The 13,089-nt window shown below is 32.9% G+C and overlaps 2 protein-coding genes across 3 annotated transcripts in view; both read left to right on the forward strand.

Annotated features, from left to right (window-relative positions):
• LOC110645878 (G-type lectin S-receptor-like serine/threonine-protein kinase At1g11410) overlaps positions 1-7,442 on the forward strand; it is a 29,758-nt gene extending 22,316 nt beyond the window's left edge. Inside the window, exons 2-6 of one of the 2 annotated variants that reach the window (XM_058141519.1) lie at positions 5,334-5,468; positions 5,573-5,772; positions 5,877-6,087; positions 6,222-6,459; positions 6,583-7,021. In XM_058141519.1, the coding sequence (XP_057997502.1) occupies positions 5,334-5,468; positions 5,573-5,772; positions 5,877-6,087; positions 6,222-6,459; positions 6,583-6,742 (944 nt within the window). In that variant the 3' untranslated portion in view covers positions 6,743-7,021. Of the gene's footprint in view, positions 1-5,333; positions 5,469-5,572; positions 5,773-5,876; positions 6,088-6,221; positions 6,460-6,582; positions 7,022-7,220 lie in introns of those variants that run through there. The other variant, XM_058141520.1, reaches the window with a different exon arrangement.
• LOC131176468 (G-type lectin S-receptor-like serine/threonine-protein kinase RKS1) lies at positions 3,449-4,548 on the forward strand. The gene has a single exon (XM_058141521.1). The coding sequence runs from the start codon at positions 3,876-3,878 to the stop codon at positions 4,515-4,517; it is 642 nt and encodes a 213-aa protein (XP_057997504.1). The 5' UTR covers positions 3,449-3,875; the 3' UTR covers positions 4,518-4,548.
• Positions 7,443-13,089: the final 5,647 nt, after the last annotated feature.

Raw genomic sequence — 13,089 nt, forward strand, 5'->3', positions numbered from 1 at the left:
TTATGGTCATTTCTGGGCTTTGGTGTCTTCATAAGACTTGTAGGTATGGATCTTAACTATTCTTGGTCAAAATTTCAGGTCAATTGGACCTGGTTTGAGTGAGTTATGGCCTAAACACTCACTGCTGCCCAATTGGTCATTTTTCAGGTCCTAATTGCACCTAATCCGAATTGGTCATTTTCTTAGGTCACCTTGCAAGCAGAATTTTGGTATGTTTTCTCAATGAAAGTTGGCACATTTTGTGCCTAGTTTCACCTCCAATTGGTCTCATACCAATTGAGGTTACACATTTAAACTTATTGGTCTATTTGCACACTGCCCTCTATATGTCTTTCAAACCCCAATTCAAACACACATTTAACTTGCTCTACTTTAAATCCCCATACCTAATTCTGATTTTATACCATTCCATATTCATTTATCACTTCTTACTATGGTCAATTTGGACAGAATACAAACATTCTCAATACATCAAATACAACCCTAAACCACAAAGTCCAAATTTAGCAATATATGTACATAAATACACCTAATCATTACATATAATCTCCACTACTAATTTACATATACATTCATCAATTCTTCTATGTCAACATTCTGCCAACACTTCCATCAATACATACAATTATTCAAGGGTTCCCAAGCTGCCGAAATCTTCTTCAACACCACATTGCCCTACAATCCATCAATTCTCATCCAAGTGCCAAAATCACCATATATATGTGAAACAATTCATTAGGATATTAATTTACCATGATCAACATTATTTCTCATCAATTATATGCATAATAAATCATCAAATGTGTGACCCCATGGCTGTCCAAAAATGGCTATCTCAATAACTATTTAAACTTCAAAATTTCCTTCACAAAACTAACACCCATAACATAAACATAAAGTTTAACAAGGAAATTCTCAAAAATGTAAACTTACCTTTGTTTGTAACTTGCTAAACCTTCACCAAACTTCTCAAATTTGGTATCAATATCTTCCTTGTGATGTGTAGACCATTTTTTATGAAGGAACTTAAAGGATTGGAGTTGAAAATGGGGAGGTTAAGTGAGCTCATGCAAAACGTCAATGGTGGATTCTTTCATCTTCATTCACTGTATGGTTGAGCTAAGTGAGGAAGATGAGGTTTGAGTGGGAGAAATCTGCCCACTTATGATTATATTTAATCCATTTAATGTTCTTAGTGGTCCACTAAAAAAAATTATATCATATAATAAGCCAAATGTGCATTTATTCCACATTAACCCATGATTTTAGCTATTTGTATTAGGTACCACTAAACTAATTTTTCATTTCATTTTCTAAGTGTAATATTATTTATTTTTAATGGACATTTAGGTCAAAAGACAATTCGGGATGTCAAATGACCATAATGCCCCTGTTCGGGTTGCATTCCCGATTTTTCGGTATTACCGGGTTTTGTCCGTTTTTTTCGATTTCTCACTTTTCTTTGTACTATTTATTTAATTTTTCTTTGATATTTCTAATGATATTTATAATTCAATAAATATTTATTGGAGTCCTAAAAATATTTTCCAAGGTTCCCCGCAGTCCAGGGCTAGTCAACGGTTCACGCCGTGACTTTCCGGTGCGGTCACCCATCGCTAGGTTTCCTGGCTCGCTTAACTTGATCACATTTCTTTGCTATTATTTTTCCTTTATTTTTCTTGTATTTTCTTTTCTTGTATTTCATTATTTTATGTCTCCTCACTCATATTGAAATGTAGTTCTAGGCATCCTAGCTGTCCGGACAGCACTGGTCACCGGAACAGCAGAACGCACTACCGAACTTAGGGGTGTTACATTTATGGCGGCAAAATTATCTTGCTTTTTATTCTCTTTTCTACTTTTATTTTTTGTAATTTTAAACTTTTACCTTTCTCTTTATTTTCCTTTATTTTTCCTTTGTTTTCTTTTACTTTATTTCAAAACCAGACAGGACACTGTTCACCTGTCATATCTTGTACTGTTCACTTTTTACTATTTGCATGTGAAGGAGACAAAAATCACTGTTCACACGTGAAGGCATCAAGTGGCAGACACTGTTCAAACTTTCCAAAATTACAAAATCGCCCTTGGACACTTCTATATAAGGGGGCATTCATCCAAGGCAAGGGGAGGCCACTTCAAAGGAACAAAAGCTTATCCAAGCTTCTCCCTCTTCAAGCTTCTCCCTTTCAAGCTTCTCAAAGCCGAGAGAATCCGAAGAAGGTCCTGAAGAAGTCTCAACCCGAGGTTCAGAAGGAGCAAGAAGGTTGATTCACTTCTCATCCTGCCCTACCTCTACCTCACCTACAAACTTACAAACCTTGTAACTTCCTTGTAGTAGATCTTAGGAAGCTCATGTGTTGAGCAACCTTTGTAAGTCCTACCCGGAATTACATCTCCAAAACCTTTGTACAAATCTTACAAAATTTATAAGAATTTGAAGTAAGTTTTCTTCAATTTCTTTTACAAAATTTCTTTAGCATGCATATGGTCGGTTCAACCGCCTGATCTGCATAAATATACGTATATATATTCATAACGGACTGGCTCTGCCGCCTATTGAGTATATACATGTATATTCATACTTAAATTTCAAGTTTAATTTTTATTTTGTTTAAGTATATATATTCTTAACGGACTGGCTCTGCCGCCTATAGAATATATATATATTTAATCTTTTCATTTCTGAAAATTTTCCTTTATCGTGCATTTTGTTTATTTCTTTAGTTGTTTATATATTATTCAATAGAAATGACAAGAGAATTATTATTTAAATAAATGACTAGAAAATTTATAGCTTGAGTGATAAGTTCAAGCGGTTAGAATTTTATTGGTTTAATATTATATTTTTATATAAATATACTTAATAATAATATTTAAAATATAAATATTTTTTATATAAAACTTAGAAAGATAATTGAAATATATGCATATATAATCTAATAAATATTGTTTCAAAAAAAATAATCTAATAAATATTAAAATATTGATTTTAAAAATTAAAAATTAATTAATCAAACATATTTATTTATATTAATAAGCTTTATATTTAATTAATTTGTATTTAGTTAACATATATTTAATTATTTTTTTAATAATCCAATATGTGGAGAAATTATTCCATGTACATGCGTTCATTATAATGAGACAAAACGTGAAATCCACCGTAATAGAAGAGCCTCAGCACAGATAATCTTTTCTTGGAAAATTTCTCCTCCTTTCTTTTTAATTTATCTAAGTAGAATACAATCTAATTTAAATAAAATTTTTATATATTATTTTTTAAAATAAATAAAATTCAAATATTTTATAAAGTTTTAATTTTCTGAAAAATTATTAATAAAAATATTTTTATATAAATTATTAATTAAAAAATATAAAATTAAACAGATTTCGTATTTCTTATTTAATAGGAAAAGTGACAACCTTATTTTTATATTGGCTGGCTTAGTGGAATTGGAAATTCCACCTCTTTTAAATAAAATATGGAAGAGGAGAGGGAGCTCCTCTCATTGCGTTTGCTTCGTTGGGTTTCATGGAACGCAGTCCAAATATTCGATAAAATGTCACAATGAGTAGGGATTCTGCTATAGGGTTTAATGGACCTCGTCCATTCTCTTCCTCCGTTGTTTTTGGCTTGCAAGCTCATTTTCCTCCACGTTAGTGCATTTGGTTCAATGGACACGTTTCTTCAGTCTGCAATGTTCAAAAGTAGGCTACTATTGTCAATGTTCGTTGTGAAGAAGACAAGAAATATAGTTAAAAAAAATCTCAGTTTACTTGTCAAAAGTCTTAGCTCCTTGTGGACTTTTCTAGGTTAAAAATATGACCACATCCCACATAAGTTTCACTTCAATGAAGATTACAGAACCAGTATGGATTTTCGAAAGTTGTTCCTGCATTCTTCTCTTCTAGTCCTCCATTTCGCATTTTCTTCTTCCAGAGACACCATAACTATAAACCAAACCATTCATGATGGTGACTTTCTGATCTCTAGAGAAAATAAGTTTGCATTAGGATTCTTTAGCCCCAAAAGTTCCAGGTTTAGATATCTTGGAATCTGGTACCATAAAGTCCGAGAGCAAACTGTGGTGTGGGCAGCAAATAGGGATGATCCAATCAATGGTTCCTCGGGAGTTCTATCAATTGACCAATATGGAAATCTCGTTCTCCGTAGCTACCATAGCCAGAAGGTTCCTGTATGGTCTACAAATGTCTCAGTTGAGGTTGCAGATACTTGTGTTACAGCTCAGCTCTTGGATACAGGAAATTTGGTTTTGTTCCACGATAGAAGTAAAAGTACTGTGTGGGAAAGCTTTGATCATCCTACGGATACTATACTGCCAGGAATGAAACTTGGATTGAACCAAAGGACAGGCATGAACCGGTTCCCGATATGTTGGAGATCAGCAGATGACCCTGGAACTGGAAACTTTTCACTTCGGATCAACCCAAAAGGATCACCACAGGTCTTTATCTACTGGGGCATAAAATATATTTGGCGAGGCATTCCTTGACCCTTGAAAAGTTATACAGATATATCCAATGTTAGTTTTGTCAACAATCAAAATGAGACATATATGACCTACTCTGTTTCTGATGCTTCTGTTATCCTAAGGGTAATGTTGGACTATTCAGGACTTCTTAAGAAAATAATTTGGCATGAAAAAGATGGCAAATGGAATGAATTCCTGTCGATGCCAAAATCTCCATGTGATCCATATGGGCATTGTGGTACCTATGGAATATGTGATCCTGACTTTCTTAGTCGAAGATTTGAATGTGATTGTTTACCGGGGTATGAACCCAAGTCCCCAAGGGAATGGAATATTCTAAAAGATGCATCAGGCGGGAGTGTCAGGAAGCGGCTAGAGTCTACCTCATCATTTGGCCATGGAGACGGATTTGTGAAAGTGGCAAATGTTAAAGTACCTGACATTACAGCAGCAGTTTGGGTGAGCATGAATATGAGTCCCAACGGACTGAAAGGAATTGCATGAGGAATTGTTCATGCTCTGCATATGCAAGCATAGATATTGCTGAGAAGGAGACTGGCTGTTTGACATGGTATGGCAAATTAATGGACACTGTACATAATAGGGAAGAGGGATATGATATTTATGTTCGTGTTGATGCAATTGAATTAGGTAATGTATTTTTGCCTTTGCCAAATTTTGAACAAAACCAATGTGTATAATCGGGTGAAAAAATTGGATAATCTGCCCTGCATGAATTGTCTGTGCTTATGTTCTATCGTTATGCCTTGCCTTTTAACTTCCATTTCTTTTCCACTTTAATGGAACAATAATAAATTCTTTTCCCTTCTCACACAGCTGAAATCGCCCAAAAATGGAATGGTTTTCTTAAAAGGAAGGATATGTTAGCGATTTTAGTAGTATCTGTTGTTTCAGCTTGGTTTGTCGTCATCTTGTTTGCATATTTGTGGCTCAAGAAGAAGAAGAAAAGGGGTAAGAAACAAGATTTTGCATGATATTTTGTGCCTTTATGTGTATATTCATACCTCTGATTTGAGTAAGCATTAAGCATTCTGGTTTCGTCTTTTTGATAGCAGTGAGGAACAAATGGAACAAAAGATGGCTTGATACAATTGGCAGCGCATACTACAGCGAAACTTCAGTGGAAAATCAAGTCGAAGGTAGCATGAGTCATCCAGAGATTGCATTTTTCAATCTCAGCACCATACTTGCTGCAACTGACAGTTTCTCTCCAGCTAACAAACTAGGGCAAGGTGGTTTTGGCGTGGTTTATAAGGTACACATTTGTAACTTCTGTGCAAATGTCTCAACTATGTACGTGTGCTTATCTTCATCTCCAGTTGTTGTTGTGAGATTCTAAATGTCAAAATATGAATGCAGGGTAAATTGTTTAATGGAAAGGAAGTTGCTGTGAAAAGACTTTCAAAAGATTCAGGGCAAGGAATAGATGAATTTAAAAATGAAGTTTTGTTGATAGCAAAACTTCAACATCAAAATCTGGTGAAACTCATAGGGTACTGCATTCAGGGAGAGGAACCGATGCTAGTTTATGAATACATGCCAAACAAAAGTTTGGACTCCTTTCTTTTTGGTAAGTCCTGTGTATGTCCAACTTTATTTAGCATTATATTCCAGAAGTTGTCAGATTCCATCTGTTTCAACAATATGATTGATGGACATAAAATGCATAAATTGGCACTGATTCAAATGGGAATCTTTTGTTAGATGAAACAAGAAGGTCAATCTTGGATTGGAGAAAACACTTTGATATTATCGTTGGAATTGCTCGTGGAATCTTATATATTCACCAAGATTCTAGGTTGAGAATTATCCATAGAAATCTAAAAACTAGCAATATTCTATTGGATGGGGAAATGAATCCAAAAATTTCAGATTTTGGCCTAGCTAGAATCTTCAAAGGCGACCAAACTCATGAAAAGACAAACAAAATAGTTGGAACACTGTAAGTATACCTACACACCCAGCAACTAGACACAAAGAAGCACCGCTAAGAATGCCTTTCTTTCTTACATTAGGTAATTTGAAAGGAGCATCATAACTATTTTTTTGTGTTTTTCATATGCAGTGGGTACATGTCTCCAGAATATGTGGTATTTGGAAAGTTTTCAATGAAATATGATGTCTTTAGTTTTGGGATCATATTATTAGAGATCATTACAGGGAAAAAGAACAATGGTTTTTGTCAAGAGGATTTTTACCCAAGCATGATAGGAAAAGTAAGTTAAAAAATATGGATAAATTATTGTAATCATCATTGAATTTTGCATTGATTTTCTTTGTGGTCATAAAACTTGAACTTGTCGCAATTTAGTCACTGAAATTCGATTTTGTTACAATTAGTTTCCTGATTTCTATGGGAAACCCACCACAAATCTGACATGATATTCAATTTGGGGCTAGTTTTGTATGGCTTCTTCAATTTGATTTTTGATCTAGATCTCATTTTTAGTATTATAATATCTTAACTTGTATATCATGTTACATTTTCAACGGAATTCATACCAAAATCAACCAAAAAAGAAAAAAAAAATAAAACTAGTGACCAAACTATGACAAGTTGAATTTTTATGACCACAATAAAAATCAATGTAAAATTCTGTGGGCATAAAAATATTTTGCCCTTGAAGATGCTTTTAGTACCTAATTATCTTCTGAATTTTAATAATTTGTTTATGAGTTCATCTAATGTATGAGATGTTATAGATATGGCATTTATGGAGAGAAGACAGAACATGGGAGATAGTTGATTCATCACTAAAGGGTTCTTGTTCTCCTGAAGTATTGAGGTGCATCCAAATTGGGCTCTTATGCGTGCAAGAAGATGCAATGGAAAGACCGACCATGTCAGCTGTTGTTCTAATGTTAAATAGTGAAATTTGTCTTCCTTCTCCTAAGCAACCTGCATTCACTCTCAGAAAGTCTAGTATTATTAGTTCTAGCTCATGAAAACGAAAAGAAAGATTTTGTTCTGTGGATGAGGAAACAATTACTGAGGTTGTATGTCGCTGAATATATCTCCCATCAATTACATAAAATTTTAATATAGAGATCCATAATATGCTTCTTTTGTTATTGAAATTTTTTTTGTTTAGACTTAGTTCATTTTGAATTTAGATTTAAAACACAAATATATAAAAAAATTTATATAATTTATTTGTATAAATATTATAAAGCTGAGTCGTGAAGAAGGAATATTAAAATTTGTCAAATGGCACTTTTTCGAGATGGTGCAAGAGTTTGTTTTTATTACATGTGGTATATTCCAAATTTTTTACATGTTTTAGAGTTATTTACTGAGCTATGACCATTTGTAATGCTAATATAAATTATTAGAAGCTCTTGAGTTATATTTCATTTAAATATTTTTTTTATTATTATTAGTCTATTTTTAATTCGTTTAAATAATGAATGAACTTGTCACGACCCAACCTATGGGCCGGACCGGCACTAGGACCTGGGCCAGCCTAAAGCCCCCGAGGCCCGTAGTAAGCCTAACTATTCCTTAGCCCAACTCTAAGGCCCATTTGGGCCCAATTTCAAGAAAACAACCGGACAGAATCCGGCCATAAAATGGACCTTCCAACGGAGAGTTTTTGACTCATCCGACCTGTAAACAAAATAAATACTCAATTGGAGAGCTTAGCTCACCCTCCACATACTCATATCGGCATAAAAATAAATGAGAGCTCAGCTCCCTCATCCAATCCATCAAACATGCGTAGAATATTAAGTTTACAGGCCCAAAATAACAATTTAGTTTACAGACCCGATTTAAATAATGTTTCTATCACATGCGGAAATTCTAGAAATTTATAGAATTACACAAACATGAATAAATAACCTGCGAGGGAGAAAAGCAGGTTAATCCTCAAAATATCCTCCTGTGGCCTGGAGAAATATTGAACAGGAGTGAGCGTTCGACTCAGAGAGTAAAATATCAATTTTAACCATAATCTCTATAACTATCTAAAACTAATGCACCCTGTAGAGTGAAATGCAACATCAACAACATTTTCACATCATAACATGAAAAAGGTAATTTGGAGCACTCACACACCCAGTAATATCAATCATAATTTGTGGGAGCTGATCCCCTATACAGCTCTCTTAAATCCAACCTAGTGCCAGGGAAGAACTCAAGCCGTGACTACCCCGAAGGATCGGGTCCCAGCGAAGATCTCAAGCCGTGACTACCCGTCCTATCCATAGCCAACACCACATCACACGCACGCCAACTCACACACACTGCTCCAAATTACCACAACAACATACATGGCACTTTAACAGTTGTGAATGCAACATAAAACGTGCCTAGAGTTTAACTACATAGATATATGCATATAAGTGATGCATGGGCATGCTTGAACATATAATAATATCGAAATTACAATTAAAATTAATATTTTACTCACAGACTTGACAGCAATCACTGTGGCGGCTAGGCGGAGGAAGAAGGCTGTCCCGGCTCACCTGACAATTTTATTACAACCATTTAATAAATTTGACTCAATACAAACTTAAGAAAAGACCAAATACGTCCTAAGTCGTGCTGAAAATTCGGCAGAGTCTCCCCTATACCTAGGACCTACCCAACCTGCAAAAGGGCTCAAAACGCACTTCTATATTCACAATCCATATATCCACAACTCAATCACATCACACAGCCCCTCCTGGGCCCATCAAATCAGTCATCCATCGCAATATGTAAAATTTCAATTTAGTCCTTATAATTGATCATTTTTGCAAAAACTATCCAAATAAGCTCTAAAAATTCTAAAACTTTGCCCCGCAGTCCTTAGCAATATTACTAGGCTATTGCAAAAAGAATCATAATTTTCTGAGCTACCACGAATATTTTATGGATTTTTAATCCTATTTAAGCACTAGAAAGTTACGAAAAAGCAAGGTTCGGGTTTACCTTTTCCAATTCCGACTTCAGGGACGCGCTCGGGACGTCTGACAATGTTGGGGTAGCCAAAACCTCGGTTCAATTCGGAGACTTTTCCAGAGCTATCATCGCCGGAAATTCCACGCACTGACAATCGCCGAATTTCCCGAATTGAGGATACCTACACGAAGCCCACAACACGGGGGTTAGTGTAAAATTTTTACGAAATTTTCTAAGCTCATTTAATGCTCAGAAAAATACTGCGAAGTTCCGTGGGACTCACCGAAAAACGGTGTCGGAAAATTTTGAAATTTATATCCCCGCGAAGCTCTCGACGAGTGGAGCGCTCACGTACTCTCGGTTTTCTCGTGGGGTTTACGGTTTGTGAGAAATCTAGCTCAAAAGTCAAAATGGGCTAAAACTTCTCAGGCAAAAATTGGACAAACTTCTCGATGGATTTCGGTGTTCTTGGTGTCTATGGAAAGCTCTCGACGAGTAGATGAGTTTAGACACAAGACCTGGTCCGATTGGTGGTTGGATCGGCCGAATTTTGGCCGGGAAGTCGAAAAGTTGCGCGCGCGTAAAGGGGCGTTCACGCGTTTTCCAAAGAACTGGGCGTCGACTGCCGTGGGAAGGGATGGGGCGTGGCCGAGCTGGGTGGGCTGGGAGGCGACGGCGCGGCAAGGGGAGGAGGGAGGAGAGAGAAAACGAGAGAGAAAGGGAGGAGGAGAAACGCGCTCGGGAGAGGAAGAAAAAGGAAGAAGAAAGGCCAGTCCGATTCGATCGGTTCGATCGATCCGGTTCGATTCGGCCAGTTCGATTCAGAATACAAAATTTTAAATTTTTTACTCTGCCTCGGGACCGAAAACGAGATCCAAAAATTTCAAAAAAATTCCAGAAAACTCAGAAAAATTCGTAGACTCCAAATATATTTTTAGTTTTGCCACGTGGTCTTTAAATTAATTTTTAAAAATCATCAAAGTTTATATTTTCGAAAAATCGAACCCGGTTTTTAAAATCCGAAAAATCTCAAATAATTTCTTAAAATTTAAATAAAATTAAAATATCAATATTACTCATAAAATAATAAATTTAAAATTCTTGGGGTTTTACAAATTTGCTTCCAGCACTCCAATTTTTTTTCTATTTAAATTATTTATGTTTTAGGTATGATTTATATTTTTAATTTAACAAGCAAGGTGATTTGAAAGATTAATTTCATCCATTATCCCTTAACTTTGAGGATTATTTTGTCATCGTCTCTTAACTTTAATTTATATAACAAAAATATTTAAATTTCAATTTAATATATTATATATTAATTTTATTCTTTGCTATAACTTTAAATACTTATATATTTATATAAAAATGGCTACAAATTTGTAACAAATAAAACATATTGAATGAGATTATAATTTCATATCTGCAAATTTTTTTATTCAATTAAGTTAAATAATTTTGCAATTATGTTAAGGATATTATGTTTATTATTATTATTATTATTATTATTATTATTATTATTATTATAAATATTTAAAACAATTAAAAAAATAAATCAATAGAAGTAAGATTCAATGTTTAAGGTTTTTTATTATAATAAATTAAATAATTTTTAATGAATTAATAATACTTATAAAATTAAAATTATAGAATTACAATATTAAGAATTATATATTAAAATAATATTAAAATTTTAATTTATATTAAATTATTAAAATATCAGAAATTGAACTTAGTAAGAGATTAACAAAGGAATATCTATTACTAAAAGTTATTAGCGACGATAATATTATATTGATCATCATTGCTAAAAGTATTAGTGACATAAATTTTATAGCTAAAAGTTATTAGCAACGAAGTTACCTGAATTAGCAAAAGAGTTTTGTCACTAACATATATTATTGCTGACAAATCATTTATCTGTTACAAAATCTCCAATGGTATTTCTATAAATAATAAAAATAATGAAGAGTATTTTGCAAATTTGTAATGTCCCCCTTTCCTCTTTTATATATCATATATATTGGCCACAAATCATTTATTTATTGCTATAAATATGTTTCATAGCAAATTTTTGTTTCCTTCTTGAGTTAGAAAATTAAAGAAAAATAATCATTGTCAGATGAAGCATATCATACATCTCCATACTAAAAATTTATGTAATTGATGAGAGATATATTCATGGATTTCATTTGCAAATCCTGCAATTTTCATTTTGCAACAATAATCAAGTAAGGAATAGTGGCATAGAACACAGCAATAGGAACATCAATTGGTTGACTTAAGTCCCTAACCCTTTGCTTGGATTGAGAAAATGGAAAGAAAAGTGAAGAAAAATAATTTCATTTCTCACAATTCTTTTGTATGGACAATAAATTAGGAGAGAAGAGAGGATGAAAAAAGAGAGAATAGAAATTCAATTTCTCGAATACTTGTACGTTTCGAAACGGAGAGAAATAGGTATTTTTCCTTATTTTATATATATTTTCTTTTTATCCTGATAATTTATTCAAATAATACCATATAAATTACAATTTTTTTTCCTATTGGATATTGGATAATTACAATATTGGATAATTAGTATATATATATATATATATATATATATATATATATATATATATATATATATATATATATATATATATATATATATATATATTCGAATATTTAATTTTGTTCGACTAAAACGAAGTTGCATGGATACAACCTAAAATTCAAAAATAAAACCTATTTGAACAGAATTAATTAAAAAAAAAAAATATTTCAAATTGTAGTTGTCATCATTTGCCACTAGAAATTGATTTCAACTGAACCGTTCAATCAACGTTGTTGACATAATTGGCCTCCAATCTACTGAAGACACCTATATTAAGTCAATTTCCAAGTGGGTTTCCTATTGAAATCAGGAAATTAATGCTCGGTTCCTTTTATGAACTAACCCTAATTTAATAAGGGTAAATTTGTTATTTTATTTATTGTTAACAGTAAATTATTTTTAATTAGAAAGGACCTCTAATTTTGATAAAAATAAAATTGAAAGACTAAATAGTTTAATTTTAAAAATGTAAGGACTCAAATGTTATTAATGATAAAACATAGGGATTAAATAGTAAATTTCCCTTGCATATGTCTCCACTGTGGTCAGAGAATAAAACTGAAAATATTTTCTTCTTTTGCTTTGTTTACACGTACCCACCAAGTCATTGTATGTAATTTTATAATTTTCAAAAGTCATAGTCTTGTTGTGGAATTTTGTTATTCATTGATTGAAAATATACATTTCCAAGTCCCCACGCAAAAAGTGCATTAATTTTGTTTCTGCAGTCTTTTCTTTTAATCCTCCATTTCACACTTTCGTCCTGCAGAGATGCCATGACCATAAACAAGCCTATTCAAGATGGTAAGCTTTTAATCATGTAGGAACTTTCTGGTTATGGTTGCTATAGAGAATGAAATTTCTATATAACTTAATGCTTAATTTGATCTATGTACTTATTGGGGATGCTCATTTTAGTCAATTTTTAACTTTTAGTCCAAATTAATACAAAAGTTTCAATTTTAATTCAATTTAAATAAAAAATCATAAAATGAAATTTAACTTCTTAATTTTGGGGCTAAATTAAGAAATCTAGATATTTAGTCATAAAATTAAGAAATTAAACTTCTAAATTTTTTATCTAA

This window comes from Hevea brasiliensis, unplaced genomic scaffold, assembly GCF_030052815.1.
Source record: "Hevea brasiliensis isolate MT/VB/25A 57/8 unplaced genomic scaffold, ASM3005281v1 Scaf121, whole genome shotgun sequence".
In the NCBI taxonomy this organism is placed as follows: domain Eukaryota; kingdom Viridiplantae; phylum Streptophyta; class Magnoliopsida; order Malpighiales; family Euphorbiaceae; genus Hevea; species Hevea brasiliensis.

What these genes read in the sequence shown, in the direction of transcription:
- LOC131176468 (XM_058141521.1), top strand. Translation starts at nt 3,876, where the DNA reads ATGGATTTTCGAAAGTTGTTCCTGCATTCTTCTCTTCTAGTCCTCCAT.